The sequence below is a fragment of the Wolffia australiana genome, chromosome 1 (assembly GCF_029677425.1).
Source record: "Wolffia australiana isolate 7733 chromosome 1, ASM2967742v1".
NCBI lineage: Eukaryota > Viridiplantae > Streptophyta > Magnoliopsida > Alismatales > Araceae > Wolffia > Wolffia australiana.
Window position 1 is genome coordinate 23,491,771 of NC_135835.1, and position 22,193 is coordinate 23,513,963.

Genomic DNA, 22,193 nt, shown 5'->3' on the forward strand with positions numbered 1-22,193 from the left:
AAAAACAAAACACATTTCCACCCCCCCAAATCAACAATGAACCCTCTAAAACTTTTTCTTAAGAAAAGTGTTTCTTTCCTGTGTAAATTTGTTCACGTCCTTTGGGCCAGCTGAACTGGCTAACCACATTCGTGTCAGAATCTGTCATCTTCAAAAGGCCATGGAGAAGAAGATCTACAGTTCTAAAAAGATCTTGAAATGGGAAAACTTTCCCTCGGAAAGCCCACAATATTGGTATTCAGTCTGGAATATGAAAGCCACACCATCTTAATTTTTTTTTATAATATAGCCGCAGATGAATAGAAACTAAATACACATAAAGATTAATCCAGGCTACAAAGAATGACCATCTGTAGACATATTTGTTCAAAACCTCAACGGAACGTTTCTCGCTTTCGTAGTGACAGGATGATCAGGGTCAGCAACGACAACATGAATGAACTTGCCATCAAAGAACTGCACAGCGAGATGTCTGGGTTATGCCTACTCTTAAGTGTGTCAGCAATCTTACTCACGGGTTATGCCATGAAGATGAGCTTTCCTCGTCATCCTCCTCCTCTGCTGCCAGAATGATGAGGATGACCATCATCATCACCATCATCATCATCATCCTAGCCACAGATGATGACAAGGACAATGACGAGTCACCATAGCCCTCAGCGTCATCCTTGTCATCTGAGAGAGTGAAAATAGAGAAAGTGACAAGGGGACAGTGACAAATCGTAATTGTCATCTGTCAAGTAGTGTTCGCCCGTCCCGATACCGGTACCGGATGCCGGTATCAGGACGAATACTGTTTTGGTTACCGGAAAGTTAATTTCCGGTATGCTTTTTTTTCGAAATCCGGATACCGGATATCGGCATCGGATATCGGTTGCTACAGTGCCAATATCCGATATCAATATCCGTCTTAATGTCGTCATCTGCCTCCGTCTCAGGGGGGGGGGATGACGACATCAGATATCGGGTGTGGATATCGGATTTCGATATCCACATCGAAAGGATACTTTAAAATATTTTTAATTGATAAATATTCAGTAATTAGAATGGATTAAAGTGGGCAAGAGAGTAAGAAGAGAACTTTCTGATTGATTACACATATGGGATAGCAGCCAAATATTTTCAATTTCTCGTTTAATAGATACAGCCAAATATTTTCAATTTCTTCCATATGGGATAACAGGATTTGGCTTTGGTCTTTAACTCCAAATCCCTTTATCCCATATCGAAGAAAATAGGACTTTTTACTTCTATTTATTGGACGATGTAATATTAATTTAAATAATGAACAAATATAAGGGCCATTAAATATAGCGAGTATAGATTAAAATATAATTTTACCATTTAACGTATAGTCGGACTCATTTAATATATACAGAGAAAGATTTCTAATTTCTTCCATGTGGGATAACCAGATTCTGAGTTTACATTAAACTTCGAATCCTGTTATCCCATATGGAAGAAAATAAAAATTGTGCACTCTATATATTAACTGAGATTGAAAATACATTAAAATCATAGATTGATTTTAATCGTGGATGTACATAAATCGTAGATTGATACGAAAAAGCTTATTTTTTAACGTCTATATCTGAATACCGGTTCCGATATCCGGATATCGAAATTCGATACCTGGTATCCAATACCCATTTCGTCTATACCCCCCAAATATCCGGTATCGATATCCGTCTACACCTAAAGGACGGATATCGACCGATATCCGCTATCAGACACCGTCCTGGTTTTCTGCCGGATATCGGATATCGGTTGTCCGATATTGGATATCGGACGGATATCGGTTGGGCGAACCCTACTGCCAAGAATTCAAGGACGAAGGAATGAGGACAACAAACTCGCCATTGTCATTGTCATCCCAATGAAAACTAATGGACAGCAGCCATCGCCTTCTCGTCCTCGTCCTCGTCCACGATGACAGTAAACCCCACTGATAGATTAGTGTGTTTGTCACATTCAATGGAAAAGGATGCAGTTATTTACCTCACCATTCATCTTCTCAACAGCTTCATGAGCTTCTTCTTCTAGTTGAAACCAGACATATGCTAATCCCTGAGACTCTTTCGAAGATTTGCTCGTAATTACCTTCACTAAAGCATAAAAAAGGAGAGATTATGAGAAAGGGAATGAGGAAACTAGGCAATTGCCACGATGACCCGGACAAGGAATTTATAATATGAACAAGGAATGAGATGATTTCATGCCAGGAAGTTTAATTCTGAAACTGGCAAACTGACCTCTTGTAACCACTCCAAATCGGGAAAAGCTTTTGAGCAATGAGCCCTCTGTCGTTGATCTGGAGAGGCCTGTATAAAATCAAAATTCCCACCTAATTGATGATAAGACTTGTAAATTTAAAGCAGAAATCGGACTCATGCTAAGTTTGAACAGGCGCAAAGGAAACCAATTACGGTAGTCACTATCCACCGGCACCAACAATCATGGATTTTGTTTCTGGATATGAGAAATAATCAATTGTTTCATCGAAGACGCAAAGTTTTTCTACCACGGCGGAATCGACTCTCCACGAAAAAACGCAGAACTGTAATTTCGATCAGATCACTATCGGATGTTATCGATAGAAGTAAATCGATCACGAAAGAAAGAAATCCGCGTAATTCAAACAGAAACAAGAGATGAACAATGTAGTTCATCATCAGTCCAGCAGAGTTTTTCCACCATGGCTGTTTCGATTAAAATCACGATCGGATGTTATAGATGGAAGGAAATCGATCACGAAAGAAAGAAATCCACGGAATTCAAACAGAAACAAGAGATGAACAATGCAGTTCATCATCAGTCCAGCAGAGTTTTTCCACCATGGCTGTTTCGATTAAAATCACGATCGGATGTTATAGATGGAAGGAAATCGATCACGAAAGAAAGAAATCCACGGAATTCAAACAGAAACAAGAGATGAACAATGCAGTTCATCATCAGTCCAGCAGAGTTTTTCCACCATGGCTGTTTCGATCAGATCACTATCGGACGCGATAGATGGAAGTAAATCGATCACGAAAGAAACAAATCCACGGAATTCAAACAGAAACAAGAGATGAACAATGCAGTTCATCATCAGTCCAGCGGACTTTTTCTACCATGACTGTTTCAGTAGAATCACAATAGGCTGTTATCTTGGAAGGAAATCGATCACGAAAGAAAGAAATACACGGCATTCAAACAGAAACAACTGATAAACTACAATTTTGCAGCGCTCAATCCTCATCCGGCATCCATGCGCGAACCCTAACCTTTGACGAAGACGCGATTACGGTAAGCAGGACACGCGGCGGGCGTGGCAGGCGAAGACTCGGCGAGAACGAGGCGGCGACGGGAGCAAGACGGCAGGCCGAAGAGAGAACCCGCGGCGGCGTTCGCCGACGCGGCCGGCTTCCACGGCGGCGCTACGGCGGCGGTAGCGGGCCGCGGCACCGCCGAGTATCTCCAGAAGACGGCCATGACGGCAATAAATGACACCGCTGTGTCACACACTTGTGTGGTGGCCAGCGCCTCTATCCTTCTATTTATCTCCTACTCTCTCTCGAAAGCGCCGCCGGTAAATCGGAAATGGCGGCGGCGCCGGCGAAGGAGAAACCCCAAGGGCGGCTCCGCGGCGCCGCTCCGCCGCTTCTCCTCCTCCTGCTGGCGGCGCCGCCGCTTCTCTTCTTATCGTTCTCCGACGGCGTCTGGAATCCCCCCGCCGCATCCCCACCGAACGCCGCCGCCGAGTGGATAAGGGCGCAGCCGGAGAGCAACTTCACCGCCACGCTGGTGTCGCGGTGGCAGGCGGCCGGCGGCGAGGCCTGCGGCGGCGGGGCCACCGGTAACGTCTCGATCCCCGGCCTGGACGGCGGCGGCGCCGCCGTGCCGCTGGCGGCGGGGCCGGTGCTGGAGTTCGCGGTCTTCTCGGTGGACGAGCTCGGGCGGCGGCGGTGCGCCGGCGGGGACTATTTCGAGGCGGACCTTACCGGACCGCGGTGGAAGGCCCGGCCCGCCGTGGCGGACCACGGCGACGGGTCCTACACGCTCCGCCTCCAAGTCCACCCCGACTTCGCCGGCGAGTACAACCTCACGCTCGTCCTCCTCTTCCGAAGCTTCCAAGGCCTCCGCCTCTCCACCCAGCGCTTCGCCCTCCGCCGCCGCCTCCGCCGCATCCCCCTCCTCCTCCGCGCGGCGGCGCAGCCGCCGCCGCCGCCGCTCCGCCGCTGCGGCCCGAACGACTTCCGCCGTCGGCGGGCCTGGTCCGGGCGGTGGACGCGCCACGGCGGCGCCGACGGGTGCGAGCCCGGGCCCGACGGGCGCTACCGCTGCCTCCCCCCGGCGGCGCCTTGCCCGCCGCCGTGGTGCGGCGGCGGCGCGCTGGCGGCGCTGGAGAGCAACGGCTGGGTGTACTCCGCGCACTGCGCCTTCTCCGTGTACTCCCCCGCGGCGGCCTGGCGGTGCCTGCGCGGGCGGTGGCTCTTCTTCTGGGGGGACTCCAACCACGTGGACACGATCCGCAACCTCTTGACCTTCGCTCTGGCGGCGCCGCCGGAGGCGGCGGCGGTGCGGCGGCGGTTCGACCGGCGGTTCGCCAACCCGGGGAACGCGACCGAGTGGGTCCGCATCACGAGCGTCTTCAACGGGCACTGGAACGAGAGCGGCAACTACGAGGGTCTGGCCTCGCTGCGCCACCCGGGCTTCCGCGCGCTGACCCGGCGCTACTTCGACGAGCCGGGCGGCGCGCCGGACGTGGTCGTGCTCAACTCCGGCCTCCACGACGGCGTCTTCTGGCGGAGCCTCCGGGGGTACGTGGCCGCCGCGGAGGACGCCGCCGGCTTCTGGGCCGACATTCTTTCGGGCCTGCGGGCCCGGCCCGGGCCCGGACCCGGACCCGCTGTTTTCTACCGAACCACAGTGGCGGTTGGCGGTTACGCGCGGGCTCTGTCCTTCAACCCACAGAAGATGGAGGCCTTCAACGGGGTCATGGTGGAGAAGCTCTCGGACCACGGCGTGCTCACCGGCGGCGTCATCGACCACTTCGACATGACCTTCCCTTGGCACTGGGACACCCGCTGCAGCGACGGCCTCCACTACGGCAGGCCCCCCTCCCAAACCCGCTGGCGCGACGGCCTCGTCGGCCACCACTACTTCGTCGACCTCATGCTCGTCCACGTCATCCTCGCCGCCGTCTGCCCCAACAACTAGAACTCACTTATTTCTCTTGTTCCGGCGAGAAGAAATTGGTACTGCCGCCATCACTGCGGCGGAGACGGCAGAAGGGGTTCCGAGAGACCGGACTGGGGTCTCTGCAGTTGCCGGCTCTGGCTCCCCTGCACCACCGTTGCCTTTGGGGTGGTCAGGCGGCGCGCGGACGGCGCCCGGGCAATGGAGGACGCAGCAGCAGCGGCGGCGACGACCCTGATCCTGCCAAGTAATAGAATTCAATGTCAGCCAAGAACGATCATCTGATTAGTTGTGCTGGCCGTCCTATTACTGACCTCTTGTGCACGTCCACATACTCGTCGGTCTCGTCTACAATCTCCTCCTGCAGAAGCTCTTCGAACACATCCTCCAGAGTGATGATGCCAATCACTTCCCCTTCATCAACGTCCTCGACGGCAGGCGGCGGCGGCGGCAGCTGCTGCTGCTGGTAGCCGTTGTCGAGGATGATGACGGCGTCGCCAGCCCCAGCAAGAAGAGGGGGTCGAGGGTGGTCGCCGGCGCCGTTGACTTTCTTCCCCTTGGGCCGGACGACAGCAGCCATGTGGCTGCTGCCCTTCTGGAATTCATTAAGGATGTCGTAGAGCGGCATGTCGGCAGGGACGCGGGGAATACGGCGAATGGAGACGGCGCTGACTGGGGTCTCTGTCTCGGCACGGACCGTGAGCAGGCTCTTGACCAGGAGAAGGCCGATGATGTTCTTCTGGTTGCCGGAGTAGACTGGTACTCGACTGTGTCCCCGGGCAAGTATCTTGCCAATAGCTTCCCTGCATGAAAGAAAATCACTCGTGGATAATAATTATTTATTCATTTACTTATTAGTTAAAAACGACTGACCAGTCAAGTTTCGAGTCCACGTCTAACGAAAATGTTGACTCAATCGGGGTCATGGCCTCTTCAGCTGTCTGCAGGAAGAATGCTTACTAGATTAGAATTTTTTCGATTTTTCTTATACGATTAGTTAATTAACTAACCTTTTCAGTCAAATCCAAGGCGCCGCTGATGATGGTTGTCTCATCATGACTGAGTTCGCCTCCTTTCCCAGCCTGTCATGATGGATTCGATGATGTTTGATGAGAATTTATACAAGTCAGGGTTTAAAAATTGTTTTTTTGAAGAAAAAGTCAGGGTTTAAAATAACGGAGAAAAATACCTCTTTGCTGTGGAAAGAGACCAGGACCTTCAACTGAGCTCGCCTGAAAAGGGCCGATTGGTTGTGTCCGAGTACACAGTCGAGAATCTGAAATCGAAAAGTTAGCGTTTCACAAACTTCAAGAACAAGATGTAGAGTTTTTGTGGCCGACCCTTAGATATCTTCTTATAATTAAAATCATGGAAAACAATATGTCAAAGATTTCCTTATATTTCTTTCTTCTGAGTGTTTCCCATTATGTATAGATTTTTTTTAAGGGCCCGACTCACATGAGAGTATAAACCTTTATTTGCCACATCTTCCTTTCAGACGAACAATCGGACACAACAGGATAATAGCTTATTCTTAAAATACAAAATGGCTTCATTTAGACTGAGGTTGAGTCAGACATTACTTCAATAACAAGGTAGGGAATATAAGGCTACCACATACTCTGGTGTTTGAGGTCAAGGGCAAACATTAAAACTCAGGACGCACATTTTTGAGAAAATAATGAAATCATAATAATCATGGGAGAGGAGTAAAATGAAGTTAAAAAATGTAATCACGGAATAAGAACGCCCAAATTTGACAAAATTATGGACTTCAAACAACTAAGAAGGAATGTACCTTGCCGATAGGAAAAGCTATTGGATAACAAACTACCATCAGTACACGGACAATCCATACACAATTGGCGCCAACGGCAAGGCCATACCGCGAACATATTGCTTGAGGAATCACCTGACAAGGAAAAAATCAACGCATTGTAAATTTTTTTCTTGACAACTTAATAAAACTGATTCCAGGGAAAAATTATACCTCTCCAAAAGCAAGAACAAAGGTTACAGACAGCACAATTGCAACGAATGGATGAAATAATTTATCGAGGAAAATAGGTAGCGCCTGCATAGAAGCCAGATAGATATCACCAATCAAAACCGGAAAATATCAGAAAAAGCAAGAGAACGTCAAAAAACAAAGATAAGTTTTTCAATTCTATTAAAGAGGAGATGATTCGGAAAATAACACCAGAGAAAATTCTCATGTTTTCCCCAAAGCACATGATGAATTGTGGAAGCAGGGGTAGAAATCACATTTACCAACGTTGAATATGGATAAGGACTCGAGAAAAATACTTTTAATGAACAACCTTTGCGGTTAAATATTTTTGCTCCACAAGAAAAGTAAAGAAATCTAATTCGAACTGCAGTAAACGAGTCATTGCCACGAATCAAAAATTATCTGTCTCCTGAGCCCAATGAAAAGCCCCAGGAAGAATTATCATTTCCACGAATTGAAGAGCACTCCATGCGGAAATTACTATATCAAATCGAAATAAAAAATGAAATAATGCAGTTACCTCCATGGCAGCTGCATTACAGAGGAGTAGAGTCACAAGAAGTTGATGCTGCTTTTGCACCACGGGAAGGATAGTTGCTATAAAAGGAACAAAACTTTTCAAATTCAAAGCACAAAAACTTTAAGAGGAATGTGAAATGTCAATAATCAATGTCACGTAAGATTATAAAAATGAAAACTTTGTCAAACTCTATCCTTTATAAACTATCACTGACCCTGCGCAACAGACGAAATAACATTGAGTACCTTGAAATTTGTTTTGTCCTAAAAACATGGCCCCCTTTCTCTCGTACCATCGTAGTGTCAAAATGCAGTGCCACATTCAGAAAATATGAATGCAATTAAATTTTGATGACTTCTCTGAAATTTATCTACCCAGTTGTCAGAGCTAATAATTTGTTCTTATTTTTTCCCTAAAAAACTATGAAAGAGTCAAAAGAGAAAAGCAAACGCAAGCACACTCATTCAAGAGAAGGAATATGATCACCTTACAGTATCCATAAGAATTATCATTAAAGAATACAACGCTACGAAGACCTTCTGCGAATTTTAAACTATAAATCCCGAATCAACATAAAATGACCAATTAATATTCCAAAAATGGTATTAACAGTAGACATGTCCTTCCGGTGAACCTCATCCTCCGAGAAAAATGAAAGAAAAATGAGAATGAAAACAGACAATCAAATGAATAAAGATGTCAGAGAATCAATGCACAAAATCTAAGAATCTGCATGCCCACCTGCCTGTCTCTTCTCCTCAGGGGTTCCCCCTTGCTGAAGAACTTCAAGGTCAACAAGGCCGAGGGACATGAGCCCCAGAGTGAGCCCGGACATGAGCCCAGCGAAGAGAACAAGAAAGCAAGAAATTCCGGCGTAGATGTACCACCACGGCGACTCCAGCGATACATCATCCGATGTGACGCCGAAACTCGAAAATCCTCTTCCTCCCATCACCATCCTCGCCGCCGCCATCGCGTTCAACAGGTGCATTTCCGGCCAACCCCCAATCAAGACTGAAAACGACTGATCTGGCGATGAATATAACAGACCAGCACCGATAGCGATAACTCAGAAGAAGAAATTGGGAGTCGGTACCTCGGATTAGGAGCCGAAATCAAATCTCGAAACAAACAGACAAAATTATAAAAAAATAATCAAAGATTTGTCGACAGAATCTTCTCTTTTTCTCCTTTCTCCTCCTCTTCACAATCCGAATACCGTCGATTGTTCATATTACCACCCGATCTCTTCTCTTCTTTTCTTCTCTGATTCTTCTCTTCCGCTCCGACCCCCCTTCTTCCGCTGCTGGCTTCGGCGTTCGTCGTGGCAGACGTTACGCGAGAAGCTTATAAATATATAGCAGGAGTATTATGTGTTAAATCCGGAATTAGCTATTATGGTTGAGGGAAAGGCCAGTTGTTTTGATTTTTATGTTCATGCCCCTGTTTTTTTGTTGATAGATGGCCACGTGGCCATTCCCATGGACACGTACTTTGGCTTTGGATATGCACCACTTGTAGATACAAAAAGATTTAATAATATGTTCTGGATGATATTCCCTGGAATTATTCTTAATTAATCATTAATTAACGAGTTTAAATAAGGCAGTCCTGAGAATTTTTTGTTGATTTTGGATTATTTAGCATTTTATTTATAAAAGAAAACATAGAAAATGACATTTGTATAATTAGTCAATACTCTTCTGTTTGACTTAAGTGGATGATGTTGATGGTCACCCTGCTCGTACTGTCAGCTCGAGGGAATTCAATCAATACCTTAGCAATTGAATTTAATCATTTAAGTTGAATGTAAGTTGAATAAAAAAAAACTTACTGAGGAGCAAATTCCTTTGGTGAAATTGAGGTCTAATGTCAGTTTTAATCTAAGCAAGTAAATTAATTTTTATCTCTCACTAAAGTAATCAGTTATTGGATGACTTGGGCTGTCTCTATAGGGTTTTGGATGTAATTGATGTAGATTAGAATTCAATGCGGATTAATGAAGGCAAGTAGGTGTAGTACATAGAGCGTCAACTATATGGACTATGAGAGAAACAACACGGCATCACCTTAATTACTATTTCACTTTATTTATAATTCAAATACCCCAACATACTTGTAGAAGGATTTTATAAGATATATGTTAATAAATATTATTTAATATAACTTATTTTCATAATTTTAATGAAATTTTAGGATGATACATAAGGTGTATCAAACAATTGGATCAATTACCTGTAGATAAAGATATTGTGTGGCTGACACAGCTATATTTGATCATGTTTCTTGCTGTTAGTATGTTCCAAATATGTCTTGATAATAACGAATTATGATAGAATATATCATATGAAGCTTTGAATAGTAAACACAAATTCACGATACAATGAAAAATACTTAATCATGCTTGTATCTATTTACATTTTGTTTAATTGTATTGGCATTAGTCATGGCTTTGATGGAAAATAAATACTGTATGGTCTTAATTTTTTGGAATAGCGTTTGGCAGAAATATCCCATAACTATCATCTTTCATGATGTCATTTAGACTACATGTTTTATTGCCTAAATTAAACAATAGTCTATGAAAGATTTATCCACAAGGTGACCCAATTTACTATAAATTAACATATATTCTTTCATAGATATTTTGATTTCAGATAAAATGTGAATCAGAAGAAAAGGCTTAAGTTGTATACAAATATAAATTTATCCCTAGATAAAATATATTTTATTTCATCGATAGTTTTATTTCAGATACAGTGTGAACCAGATGATAACAGGTTTTATGGGCTACATTAAACAATAGTAAACAAAATATTTATTCACATGGAGACTAAATTTACCATAGATAAGATACATTTTATATCATAATTATTTTGATTTCAGATAAAATGTGAACCTGACGATAAAAAAGGAGGGACAAGAAATGGCAGATAAATGGCATGTAGTCACCATAAAAGGTATGAAGAGAAGGTCTCATCTCACTTTTTAGCTCATGAGATAAAATTATCATGGGATGACAGGAGTATGACGCATTGCACATATTTATTTGTATTGCATATATCTTCTCTTCTTTATTTCATGAGATTTTACGCATCATGCTTTAAATTTTCAACTCTAAACTCTTAATGGTAAAAATTCTAATACTTCAAACCTGTATTAATGAAGTATGATTCATCATAAGTTTATTTCACATGAAATTTGCTGAATGGGTCAATATTCAAAGTCCTCACTTTACCAATACGTGATGATATATACGGAGTGATACAGTTGACCAACATATTGCAAGTCTCAACAGATTCACTTGTTCTCTGTATACCATAACTGTTGAAGGGAAACATTTGACGCATTCTGGATTTCATAAATATTCTTAGATTCGTCTGGTTTTATGGATGAAAATAGTCAGAATGAAACAATGTGGGCAATGCCAATCCTAGTGAAAAATATATAAAATACTTTTAAAATGATCCACATCAACATTTTAGCTACTTTTAGTAATGAACACGTTGTATCCAGTTACATCATTCGTAGAGCAATGGTGTGAAATATGATCCTGTGATTTGTAACCCAAGAGTGTTATTCATCAATTCACAATGAAGATAACATCATAAAAAATTATAAAGTATTATTTTCTTTGAACAAGATCCAATGACCCTATGAATATCAGTTGATGATAACCCCAAAGTGAAAATAAACGCAAAACTTTTATTGATGGAAAGCTTGAGTTATGAATCTTATTGGCAATCAGATTCACAACTGAAGTTCAAAACTTATATATGTATGAATCTTGCATCAAAATTGTTATCACTGAAACTCTCTTATGAATTGACATACGAGTCTCAGACCTTTGTGAGTTTTTAGTAAGATCTGGTTGTAGATGCTGGAAATTTTTTTAGGCTTGAACCGCATGATCAGTAATTTCTCTCAGGAATACCATAAAAATATCCCAGATTGCAATGGACTAGTGAAGACAAACCTCCCATTTGTAAAATACTGAAGGACACTGATGTATTACTGGAGGATATTTGCGAAAGGAAACTAAAGGAGGTTCATTAAGGTGAAAACGAAAGAACAAAAGCCAAATATCAGCTAAAGGCGTAAAGATCCACACAAACTTGGTGAAAAAAGTAAAAGATATCAGTAACATAGCAACGAAATACACGGCAGAGGATTAGTTCAGATTGCATTCTCTTAGGAATATTTGCCAAGAGAAAAAGAAACGTAACGGATATATGAGCCACTCAAATGTCAGATAACCTATGATATGATACATCTTATCCTAAGATGCTGCCCTCCTCTTCTTCATCCCGAGAATAACACCAAAATATTTATTTACAAAACAGATGATGTCCAGCAGATGTCTTTCTCCAGTGCTTCTCAGAACTAAGCACCGAGCAGCTGATCAAGGGATAAATCATGTCAAAAAGGAGCCCTGTAAAACAGAATAAACAGTTTTTTAAGAAACTCAACGTCATTCAAAGGACTGGATCACAGAGAAGGGAAATCAACACATACTCTTCAGAAAGTCTGAGCTATCTAGGTCTCCAGTATCCAGGCGCTGAGAAAAAACATTCAACCAGAAAAAATAGCTTAGAAGAAAACACTAGAGAGCACTGAAAACCATAAAACATCAGGGTTTTGGTACATCAAGACAGACATTTAGGGTTGGCGTTGATTGACAGTCTGCCGATGAAGTCACCAAAGTCAACGGTCATTGGCCAGTTTATCGTCAACCATCATACTTTTTCATCAACGTCATTGGCCAGTTGACATTGACAACAGCCTAGATGTTGAGGGAGTAAATTACTTTTTTAACTAGAATTTTACTAAGTTGACAGCTGATATCGGCAGATGGCATCATTCGTTCATGATTCCCCATCATCAATGTCAACAGTCAACACTGATATCGTCTAAGTCATGGAGAACCATCCTAAAATTCAGCAATGACATTGTCATTGTCAACATCAACAAGGGTCCATGACGATGAAAATGATGTGAATCTCGCCGATTGCCAAACACTACTATAACCATCGCCTAAAATTTAATGAAAAGAAAAATAATATTATGTAGTGAACACACCTCCTGCCACCCGAGAGACTGTATTTTCAAAAGGTGGTCGTGATGCACCCACTGGGAAACCGTAACCAGATGCTCTTGGTGGGTTCGACCAACTAGACCCCGCAGATGAAATTAGGAAATTAGGAGACCCCTCAGTCTTATCCGTGAGGATGGGTCCTACACAAAAACAAATACAAAAGAGAGAAAAAAAGTTAATCCAAGATAGATATAGGAGTACTCTTTGCCCGATAATAACAATTCTTAATTGTCCCCGTTATTTCGTCATTGTCATTGTCATCTTCTTTAGTCCGCTCCAGGATGACAATGACAAGACAAAATTGTAACAGTCCATTTGTTAACCTTGCACAGATGAAGAGAGACGATGACTAAATCATCATCGTCAACATCATTTTTCTACAGTAGGATAATGATCATGAAATCGTCACCATCACTCAAGCGGCAGGACCATGCCAATAACGATCAAAGGTTTTTCGGACGACGATATCGGTAAACACTACTTCGGTGGTCCAAGATAGAGGCAAGAAAGTAAGTACCTGAATGAGTAGTAGACGAGAATCTAAACTTGTCAGCAGTCTCATTATGATTGGGCTTCCAGGCACATCCTTTACTGTAGAAATAGGAGCTTTGATAATGGCAAGGGGGAGAAGGAAGCTGTTTTTGAGAGCTGCCTCCAGAGAGATAAGAAGCCCTCCGGCTCTGCAAATTCTGATATGCAGTTAGTTTCGGCACATCAAATCTCAAAAAAATTCACTATTACTAAATAAGGCAGAGTTAGTCATGAAGCATACTTAAATATGATCAGAGACTGTGCTTTATCATTCCACCATAAATGTTTTCACAAAAAAAATAAATCATTCCACCATAAACATGAATGATGTACAAGTGATATTTCAATGAATTGAAATAATATTCACTTTATGCTCTTAATTTTTTTCAAAAAAATGCTGTAAATAAAGTAATGATGTTATCATTAAAATATATTTAAAATCAAAAAGAATGAAAAGAGTCCAAAGAACTTACATTTCTAGAAGGCGGAGGAGAAGAAGGAAGTAGGGGAGGAGAAGGAGGGTTATCTTCTGGCAGAGGCGGCGTGAAAGCCTGTTGTGAAGTCGACAATTCTGCAGGCTCGTTTGACAATATTTGTGGGGATACATTCTCCATTTCAAGCTCATCGTCAACGCTCTCCAGGATGTGAGTGTGCTTATCTGGCAAGGAAGATCCAGGCGTCTGCTCTACCTCAGACGTAATCTTGAAATCATGATCTTCATCATCCATCGAGTGAGAGCCAGAAATGACAGGTGAACGGGAGCCGGCATTGCTGCAACAGTTGGGAAGTTACATGATTTAACTAAAAGAAGAGAAAAGAAAAATAAATATCAACCTGCCGTACTCATCAACGACCATGGCTTCCCTCTCAGTTATTCGATCATTAAGTTGTTGAATATGAAGTCTCAACACAGAGTCTTGAAGGATTCTCCTTTCGTGCCACGATTTCAGAACCTAATCATTGAATTAAGTAGACTAAGATGCGATGAAGATTCAAGTAAAAAGAAGTGTTCAACATATGCTGACCTTGGACTTGATGATGGCATTTCTTTGGTGGTTGACGATGATGTTGCCAATGGGGGGCACCAATGACAGTTGATGTTGACGTAGACAGTCTGTTGATGACTTTGTCAACCAGACTGTCAACATCAACATCAACTGTCCATGGGTGCCTGTCATCGTCCACCACCAAAAATGTCATCATCAACATGATGCCGGGTGTCGACACCTGCCTGTGTCTATTTGGGTCAACCCATGGACATAACATAGATGCTGTCGTTAACCATTCAGGGCTTCTATCATTTTTATCGCCAACCATCATGGAAACTATCAACGTCATTGTCAACATAGACAAGGGAGGATGATGTTGACATTGTCGATGACGTTGACCAGTGCCAAACCCTAAAAAGAGTGGAAGCAAGTAGAAAGTAGATAACCTTGAGACATTGGATACAATTGTTGGATCCGTTGCTTTCTGGAGGAGCAGCTGCCAGCAACAGACGTGCAAGTACCGACCCAAACAGCGCAGCATAGGAACCCCCAGCGACATCTGCACTTGTAATTAAGAACCCTCAGAAGTTGATGAAACAAGGTAATCTGTTTCGAAAAATATTTGACCTTTTTGAACAGGTGAATGTTTGGCGATTGAGTCAACAAGAGAGAAAAGAAGCAGTTTCTTGTCAAAATTTTCTGTACTTTCCAAGTTCTGGAGAAGAATCTGGACGACCTGCAAAGCAAATAAATGAAATGTTACGGAATAATGAGCTTCTTTATTTCACCGCAGAGACAAGGAAACAAAGAATCTTAAATAAACAGAAATAAAACTCAAGCATAGTCATGAAAAAAAAGATTTCCTATTCGCCTTAATTATTATCAACCTTGAAAAGATTTATCACGACCCTGCTTCTCTCTTACAAGAAGAAGACCGGCCAGACGCGATCCAGACCCAAGCCCTGTTAGGAATGGGCCCCGATGCGAACTGCATTGGACATAAAATGGGGAAGACCAATGACTTAGGCTCCACAGGTAATCACAGTTAAAGTCCATCCCTTACTCTTCCCTCTTTGAACCCTAACCTTAACCCTAACCTATCCAGTCCTAGATCCTTCAATTATCATATCGGAGCCAGAGTTGGTGGAAATGGAGCCCAACGGTGGCAACTAGACCTAGCAACCGTCTTCCTCACTCTATTTATCTCATCCTCCCCTTGCCCTCGTTTCCTTACGTTCTGTCAGAATTGATTCTTTTGGATGGCGGTTGCTTATCAAAGTGGAATTTTATCGTTTGGGTTCCGCCAGGGAAACCTCAATGGATTTATGTATTTAAAATTTGTTTCTATCATAAGGTGCCCTAAAACCAGAATACTCTATTAGAATTTCTTTGAGAAAACTTCAGTTCAGGATTTTTTCTACAGCAGAAGATATAGAGAAAAAGAATGGCTATGGGCAATGCTTGTCAAAAAATAAGATAACAATTTACAGAGAACAACTAAACAAACGAGAAATTAGATCACTGTAACGACAAATAAATTACAAGAGCTGAGCTTGATTATCAGAAAAAAAACATCGTCTCCACTTTACCAATGAGTGATACTGCTTGAGGCAAATGATATATAAAACAAATAAAAACGCAAAGAGCACAAAAATATGAAAATCATATCATTACAAACTCCACGACTCTAATAAAGATAAAAATAAATAAACTAGAGCTTTATATGTACAAGAAAAAATACCTTGTCCGGAATACCATGCCGCATGCATGCAATGGCCACACGAGTTGCACGGCTAATGTTTTCCTTTGTGCTTGACAATGTGGACACCAAACGGTTAAAATATTTCTGGGCTGCGGCAGCTTCAACGACCATCATTGTCTTCTTAGAAGTATTCTCATCTTTATTCGATTTGTCTCCTGAATACATCTCATTATCTACCATTAAAGGACTTTCGTCAACTGATTGAAGACAAGCGGCAGTTTCTTTAAGGAAAACGCTAGTATGTTTAACCAGTAAGTTTCTGGGAGATATTTGATCAGAAGTGTTTCTATTCGGAGAAGGCTTATCACAGTCCCTCTCATCAATTTGATTTTTTACTGAAATCAAATTAGGGGAGAGCATTGATTCCAACGGAGAGGTGATGTTCTTGACGTTATATGAGACTTCCTGCCCACTGTACCAAGAGAATGAACAATGTAAGAATGCAATAGGTCCAGAAGTGCTGCAAAGTAATAGAAGAAATCAGAATATGAAAACGAGAAAATCCAGTGCAAGCTAAGAGTCGTACACATCAACGTGAGCACTAGCAGTAGAAGGCACTGTAATTAAGTTTGGCGCTCCTAAAAAACCATTATTTGCTTCGGCTTCATTTGCAGACATAGCTTCCAGTGCACGATGAAGCCTTTTAGAAGGAGGCAACGCTGCTTCCATTTCAATCGCACTACAACTTGATACACACATTCTCTCTTCAGATTGTCTGCTGATGACATGGCCCGATCTACAACAATCATCTGAACTTGGGGAGAAGTCATGAACAACAGCAAGCATCTCCTCTTCAGACTCTTTAACATTTTTCTCAGTAGGAATGTTACCCATGCGAACTCTAGCTCTTTTCAACAAGGGGAGGTGTTCATCACCACTGGTTAAGTTAAACAAGTGGTCATTTTGGTGGCCCCAATAACCAGATTTTTCAGACCCTTCTTTTCCTGGATTTCTGGAAGCTTTCACTTCTTCATCATAATGATTTTTGCTCGGTTTTCTCCTCTTCTTACGTGCAAAAGTTTTCCCCTGGGCTTCTAGGCCTCCATTTAAACACGGGCCTTTACTTGGGCTTTCCAATTCAATTCCATCTCTTTCATTTGATGAATAAAGAACAATATCATCGTTTATGCAGTTTCTGACCAATGTTGACGTTTCTGAAGACGTCTCATGTGCATCTACTGACTTTGGCTTTGAACAATCATCTATCGAATCATCTGAACGAAGATACCTATCACTGTTATTATCTGCAACAGATGCTTCAGACATCTGATATTTCTTTTTTTTGACCCTTGAATTGCTTGTCAGCTTTTGCTCCTTGTCAGACTCCTTTTGGACTTGACATGAATTGGACACATCGCTAGATTTCGTACACATGACTTTCCTTTTAGAAACATCATTCTCCAAGAAGCCCTTTGGAATTATCTCCGAATTATGAGAATCATTGATTTGTGGAGGAACTAAAGCTTCAGATGGATCTCCTTCCGATGTTATTATAAGAGATTCTTTCTTGAGTTCCTCAGTATCGTTTACAAGGGAATCTTCTGTACTCTCAAATTGAGACTCCATGTAATCTCGGGGACACAACTCATCACTGACCTTTCGCTTTGTTAAATTTTCGAAGTTCTCAATAATCTCATCTACTGCACGTGAAAAATCTACACCTTTGCCATGTTTTTTTCCGAGGAGACTTCTTTTCTTCTCTTCTGTGAATACTTCAACATCGGAATGGTTGCAAAACGCACTGTGCAACAAAAAATAACGTTAGAATAATTTGAGGCAGGAAGAAATGCTAAACAATGAATATGATTAAACCGTTATTCTTAGCTCCAAAGAAAACGTTTTAAGTTTGACGCATTAAAAGTCACCACTGCATTCTCCACTCTGTACGGCAAATAATATGCTCAAGTGTAGGAGTAGACTATGGAAAACGCAGAAGCATTTTGCAGTTCACAAAACTCAATAAATGAGAGGATTTTTTTTTTTTTGAAAAGTTGAGAGGAAATTTTGGCTGTTGCTGAGTCAAAATGGCCTTTTTCTCAGTCAAAGATTTCTCTGATGAGATAAGTATAAATGGAACATAATTATATTCCATCCATTTAGAATCAAAGACTTTCAGGAGCAGAATTTTTATTGATTCTTTGCATTCTATGTTCTTCTTTTTGTGGAACCCGAAAGTAAAATTTTAATTACCGATTGAATCCTACTATATATATTATATTTCTAATTTTTTAAAATAATCCTAAAACAGGTACTTAACAGCAAGGACATTTTAGCTACAGTCAGTAACTGAAATAAGAGTATATAAGAGACTTCTCTAATGTAGAAAGGAGTAATGTTTTGTCACTATCGCATTGTTCTATCAACCAAATAAAGATATACTTAATCTGGTGTACATCAATCAGTTATCATAGCATATTTGGATTTAAGTGGTGCAAAGTATGGTATCTGGATTGGATCCCTTTTCCAACGTCAGTCTAATAGAGATCTTGATACCGACCTCTGTCAAGGCGGGTTCTCGAAGAGAGGTAGAGAAAGAGAGAAGAAGAAGAAAATAGAAGAAACCAAATGGTAGGGAGAGATAGAGAGGGTGTCTGTGATCCCTCTGGCTAATCTCCGAGCCAATTCCACAATGATTTTTTGACTGTCTTTCTGAGAGTAAGCTACATATTTTTCGGAAGTAATCTAAGGAAAAAAAGACTGAAAACCCATGGGCAGGGGTAGGGGATCCTAACACAATCAAACATGGAAAATTCCAAGAGTTTCATTCGACATCATTAGGCATGTCTTCACAAATCCAGTACACAGCTCATAGTCACGACAGTATATCCTGATGCACAATAAGACTAGATATTCATTTTAGCCCTGAAACATGGCTCAATGAACCAAGTACAGATTTCTAACCAATGTTAACTATTCTTCCACAAAGGCATATTTTCTTTTGCTTCATCATGTCACATAAATTGAAAAATCAGTATAACAGAGGAGCGAATGGCTAATTTGTCAGAGTTACAGTAGTCAGAGACATGCTGATAATTTTTTTGCCGAAATTAATCTACAATATAAAATTAGAAGTAAAACAATAAACAGGAAAATTAAACACATTTTTTGTTTTGATAAACCATGTCACGTAAATTGGAAAATAAGAAAAAACAAGAAGCAAATGGGCTAATTTGTCAGAGTAAAAGTAGTCAGGGCAATGCTGATAATTTTTTTTGCCGAAATTGATATATAATATAAAAGTAAAGGTAAGACAATGAACCGGAAAATTAAACACACTATATGATAGCAGAATAACCCCATACAGTAACCTTGAAAAAAATTTCACACAATTTAAAGTTCTTGACGAGATACGCATGAATGGTTATCTTCATGCTTGTTTCTCAACATGAATTTAAGGATTGCTGTTTATCTTCATGGCTCAAATTGTTAATTGAGAAGATAGATCATACGACAACACAAATGTAATGCATCTTCCTCAAAGAAGAAAATGTTGTTCGATGGAAAATAATAAACCCATTTGTATACGGGCCTCTGAAGTACAGGTTTGGGATTTTTTTATTAGAAATATCAAGCTTGCTGCGGGCTACCTCCAGATCTGATAGTCACAATGTAGCTTAAGTAAACCAGCTAATAGCCTAGGCATGTATCATAGAGATGATTTCTGGCCAGCCCTTAAAAGATTTCTATCATAGAGCACAATTTCCAGCGCTCTTATAGGAAAAGTACATGATTTAAATCTATTTCTTCATTGTGCAAGAAATAAATCAAATCATCGATAATATTTTTCCGACAATATACAAAAAGTTCCATAAAAACTATAAGTTTATCAGAATATGCCTAAATCCATGTAACATCACAGTTCAAGTAATATCAACAAAAATTTGAAAGTTCAAGGAAGATGGAAAACAGGAAACTGAGCGTAATGATAAAAATACAGCACTTACATTTGCTTTGTACCAAAGAAGTAGACGAACAACTTTCTTCTGTCAGATGAATAACCCCATTTCTGCGGATCACTTATCTGCAATTCAGAGACAAAATGTAACATGGATGAATGTTCACCACCAGACCATAAAAGAAAGAAATTCAAGTAAATATAAAAAACGACAGTATTATTGATGGTGACGACCACTGCCGGCGAGAATGACATGAAACCTTTGAAAATTTCAGTAACAAAACTAAAATCAAAAGAAGACACATGCAACCCAAATACAATTCACCAAACGGATTACAGAATTTCAAGAATCAACTCAATCTTAGAAAAATTCTTCTCCGAAACACAGACAGGCGTTTTCCTTCCTACAAGAACGAAAAATATCACAGAACTCAAGTTAAAGAAATTCCAGAGACCATGATTGTGGAAAATCAAGATATCAAGAATCAAATCAATGTCAGAAAACAATCTTCTCCGAAAACACAAACTGGCGTTTTCCTTTATACAAGGGTTAAATACATCACGGAATTCAAGTTAAATAAATTTCAAGGACCGTGACAGGGGAAAATCAGGACTTCAAGAATCAATTCAACATCCGAAAAAATCTTCCCCGAAACACAAACCCGCGTTTTCCCTCCAAAAGGGTTAAAAACATCACAGAATTCAATTAAAATGAAATTTAAGGGCCATACCACGGCCGGCCACGGCGGGAATCCCTTCATCTTAGCCAGGACAAGATCGCCGACCTTCCATTTCAGTTGAACCGTAGCCGCCGCCGTGGTGGCTTTGCCTTTCCGGCGGCTTGGCGCCATCTGGGTAACGGAGAGAAGGGCAAACCCTTTACCCCTTCACAGAGTTCTTCCCAGTTCTTCGAGGTTGAAGGGGTAGACTGTTGACGATATCTTCTCTCCTCAAAAGGGGTAAAGGCGAAATCTTGAGACCAAAACTTCTCGACCCACAATGCATTGAGACCCCTGCCAAACACTCATACGGCTGCCGGAGGCGCCCCCCACCCCGACGCAGAGATATGAAGAGAGAGAAGAAGAGAGATGAAGAGAGATGAAGAGAGATGAAGAGAGATGAAGAGAGATGAAGAGAGATGAAGAGAGAGAAAGAGGAGAGAGAGAGAGACGAAGAGATGGGTTATGGGTTCCACCCCCCAACTGAACACCTTTCTCCAAGCACTGAATGCGTGAGAAAGTAAGATTTGAAGGGTGCGGTGGGTCGGACACGGTAAGATGAAAAAAATCAAAATATTAGGAATTTAGAAATATGAGGTATTTCTTGCTGTTTCCTGCTGTTTCTAAACGTTTTTTTTCTTCTCTACTTCTAGCACAAAATGTTTGTGATTTCCATTTATAATCTGTCTAGCATTAGAAGTTAGCTTTTTTCAAGTTTGTTGCTGACCCCATTAACTTTCAAATCCAACTATGTGAAGTCAATTACAATTCAAATTAACTAATGGAAATCATCAAGGAAGATTTTGAATTACCCAATGTTAAAATTTTTATCCTTATGATACCATCAGAATGCTTTCAAGTGTGTGGCCTCATTTTAATATTTACATTATAAACCACCAGCATGTTCCCTTTCTGATTTCGTACCGCATTCCTCATTTCCCCATTTTATTTTAAACAATTTGTGAGTTCAGCAAACTAGGAGCCATGCTGATTGTCATGCCCCCCCCCATCTGCATCTACATCAACCTTTTCATTTTACAAGCACAAGGATAGTGTGCTTTGTCCATTCTCAGCATCAGCATTGAGATGAGCTGATTCAAATACACCAACCATGTTTTCATGTTGAGGTGGTATGCATGTTCATCTTATACTGTGTCAGGTGTATCAAATCAGTTTGGTACTGAACAGTATCAGATGAACAAGCATAACTTGAACAAACATACTAATTTTTAAAATAATAAGCCCATGTATTTTATAGTTTTCTGGAAATTAAATTTTCCAATTTTTTTCACTTTGAGATGACATCAGTATTATAAGACTCATATTATAATACATGTAACAAAAACTGTGTCATGCAAATACTAAAAAAAATTTACGTGCTAAAGAGCATAATACTTGGACAAATTGTATATCTCTGGTTTTTCACATTGATATGTTATCCTATCCCACCACAGTCTTGATTGAACCATTTCTTATGCTGACAGATGGTC

General features: G+C 41.3%; 4 protein-coding genes across 8 annotated transcripts; 1 reads left to right on the top strand and 3 right to left on the bottom strand.

The window, feature by feature from the left end:
- Positions 1 to 251: 251 nt before the first annotated feature.
- Positions 252 to 3,638, bottom strand: LOC144711601 (organelle RRM domain-containing protein 2, mitochondrial-like). 2 transcript variants are annotated; one of them, XM_078585588.1, is made up of 4 exons: positions 3,267 to 3,638; positions 2,253 to 2,321; positions 2,004 to 2,105; positions 252 to 456 (listed from the first exon to the last, which is right to left on the bottom strand). In XM_078585588.1, the coding sequence occupies exons 1-4, from the start codon at positions 3,472 to 3,474 to the stop codon at positions 449 to 451; spliced, it is 387 nt and encodes a 128-aa protein (XP_078441714.1). In that variant the 5' UTR covers positions 3,475 to 3,638; the 3' UTR covers positions 252 to 448. The 2 variants fall into 2 exon arrangements, with proteins under 2 accessions (XP_078441714.1, XP_078441710.1); XM_078585584.1 differs by having other exon boundaries at positions 1,999 to 2,105; positions 3,267 to 3,634.
- On the top strand, positions 3,583 to 6,033 carry LOC144711583 (cytochrome P450 family protein). The gene has a single exon (XM_078585553.1). It carries the CDS (start codon positions 3,583 to 3,585, stop codon positions 5,200 to 5,202), a length of 1,620 nt encoding a protein of 539 aa, XP_078441679.1. The 3' UTR covers positions 5,203 to 6,033.
- LOC144711590 (DUF21 domain-containing protein At4g14240-like) lies at positions 5,188 to 9,052 on the bottom strand. Of its 2 annotated transcripts, none has more exons than XM_078585566.1 (10): positions 8,809 to 9,052; positions 8,454 to 8,726; positions 7,713 to 7,789; positions 7,172 to 7,255; positions 6,980 to 7,093; positions 6,371 to 6,457; positions 6,192 to 6,263; positions 6,055 to 6,122; positions 5,496 to 5,984; positions 5,188 to 5,421 (listed from the first exon to the last, which is right to left on the bottom strand). In XM_078585566.1, exons 2-10 carry the CDS (start codon positions 8,701 to 8,703, stop codon positions 5,253 to 5,255), a joined length of 1,410 nt encoding a protein of 469 aa, XP_078441692.1. In that variant the 5' UTR covers positions 8,704 to 8,726; positions 8,809 to 9,052; the 3' UTR covers positions 5,188 to 5,252. The 2 variants fall into 2 exon arrangements, with proteins under 2 accessions (XP_078441692.1, XP_078441700.1); XM_078585574.1 differs by having other exon boundaries at positions 8,454 to 8,736.
- Positions 9,053 to 11,827: 2,775 nt separating this feature from the next.
- On the bottom strand, positions 11,828 to 21,213 carry LOC144711612 (protein HUA2-LIKE 2-like). Of its 3 annotated transcripts, none has more exons than XM_078585615.1 (12): positions 20,716 to 21,213; positions 20,034 to 20,110; positions 16,616 to 17,830; positions 16,069 to 16,501; positions 14,955 to 15,063; positions 14,774 to 14,886; positions 14,182 to 14,291; positions 13,812 to 14,109; positions 13,325 to 13,496; positions 12,792 to 12,947; positions 12,228 to 12,270; positions 11,828 to 12,144 (listed from the first exon to the last, which is right to left on the bottom strand). In XM_078585615.1, the coding sequence occupies exons 1-11, from the start codon at positions 20,833 to 20,835 to the stop codon at positions 12,245 to 12,247; spliced, it is 2,829 nt and encodes a 942-aa protein (XP_078441741.1). In that variant the 5' UTR covers positions 20,836 to 21,213; the 3' UTR covers positions 11,828 to 12,144; positions 12,228 to 12,244. The 3 variants fall into 3 exon arrangements, with proteins under 3 accessions (XP_078441741.1, XP_078441725.1, XP_078441732.1); XM_078585599.1 differs by having other exon boundaries at positions 14,173 to 14,291; XM_078585606.1 differs by having other exon boundaries at positions 13,325 to 13,487; positions 14,173 to 14,291; positions 20,716 to 21,212.
- Positions 21,214 to 22,193: the final 980 nt, after the last annotated feature.

What these genes read in the sequence shown, in the direction of transcription:
- LOC144711601 (XM_078585584.1), bottom strand. Translation starts at nt 3,474, where the DNA reads ATGGCCGTCTTCTGGAGATACTCGGCGGTGCCGCGGCCCGCTACCGCC. An exon ending in ATTTGGAGTGGTTACAAGAG is followed by an intron (nt 2,106 to 2,252) that starts GTCAGTTTGCCA and finishes TTTATGCTTTAG; the next exon opens with TGAAGGTAATTACGAGCAAA. An exon ending in TTGAGAAGATGAATGGTGAG is followed by an intron (nt 457 to 1,998) that starts GTAAATAACTGC and finishes CTCGCTGTGCAG; the next exon opens with TTCTTTGATGGCAAGTTCAT.
- LOC144711583 (XM_078585553.1), top strand. Translation starts at nt 3,583, where the DNA reads ATGGCGGCGGCGCCGGCGAAGGAGAAACCCCAAGGGCGGCTCCGCGGC.
- LOC144711590 (XM_078585566.1), bottom strand. Translation starts at nt 8,703, where the DNA reads ATGCACCTGTTGAACGCGATGGCGGCGGCGAGGATGGTGATGGGAGGA. An exon ending in TGAGGAGAAGAGACAGGCAG is followed by an intron (nt 7,790 to 8,453) that starts GTGGGCATGCAG and finishes TTCCTTTTATAG; the next exon opens with CAACTATCCTTCCCGTGGTG. An exon ending in TTGTTCTTGCTTTTGGAGAG is followed by an intron (nt 7,094 to 7,171) that starts GTATAATTTTTC and finishes TTTCCTTGTCAG; the next exon opens with GTGATTCCTCAAGCAATATG.
- LOC144711612 (XM_078585599.1), bottom strand. Translation starts at nt 20,835, where the DNA reads ATGGCGCCAAGCCGCCGGAAAGGCAAAGCCACCACGGCGGCGGCTACG. An exon ending in CTCGTCTACTACTCATTCAG is followed by an intron (nt 12,948 to 13,324) that starts GTACTTACTTTC and finishes GTTTTTGTGTAG; the next exon opens with GACCCATCCTCACGGATAAG. An exon ending in AGTCTCTCGGGTGGCAGGAG is followed by an intron (nt 12,271 to 12,791) that starts GTGTGTTCACTA and finishes GTTTTTTCTCAG; the next exon opens with CGCCTGGATACTGGAGACCT.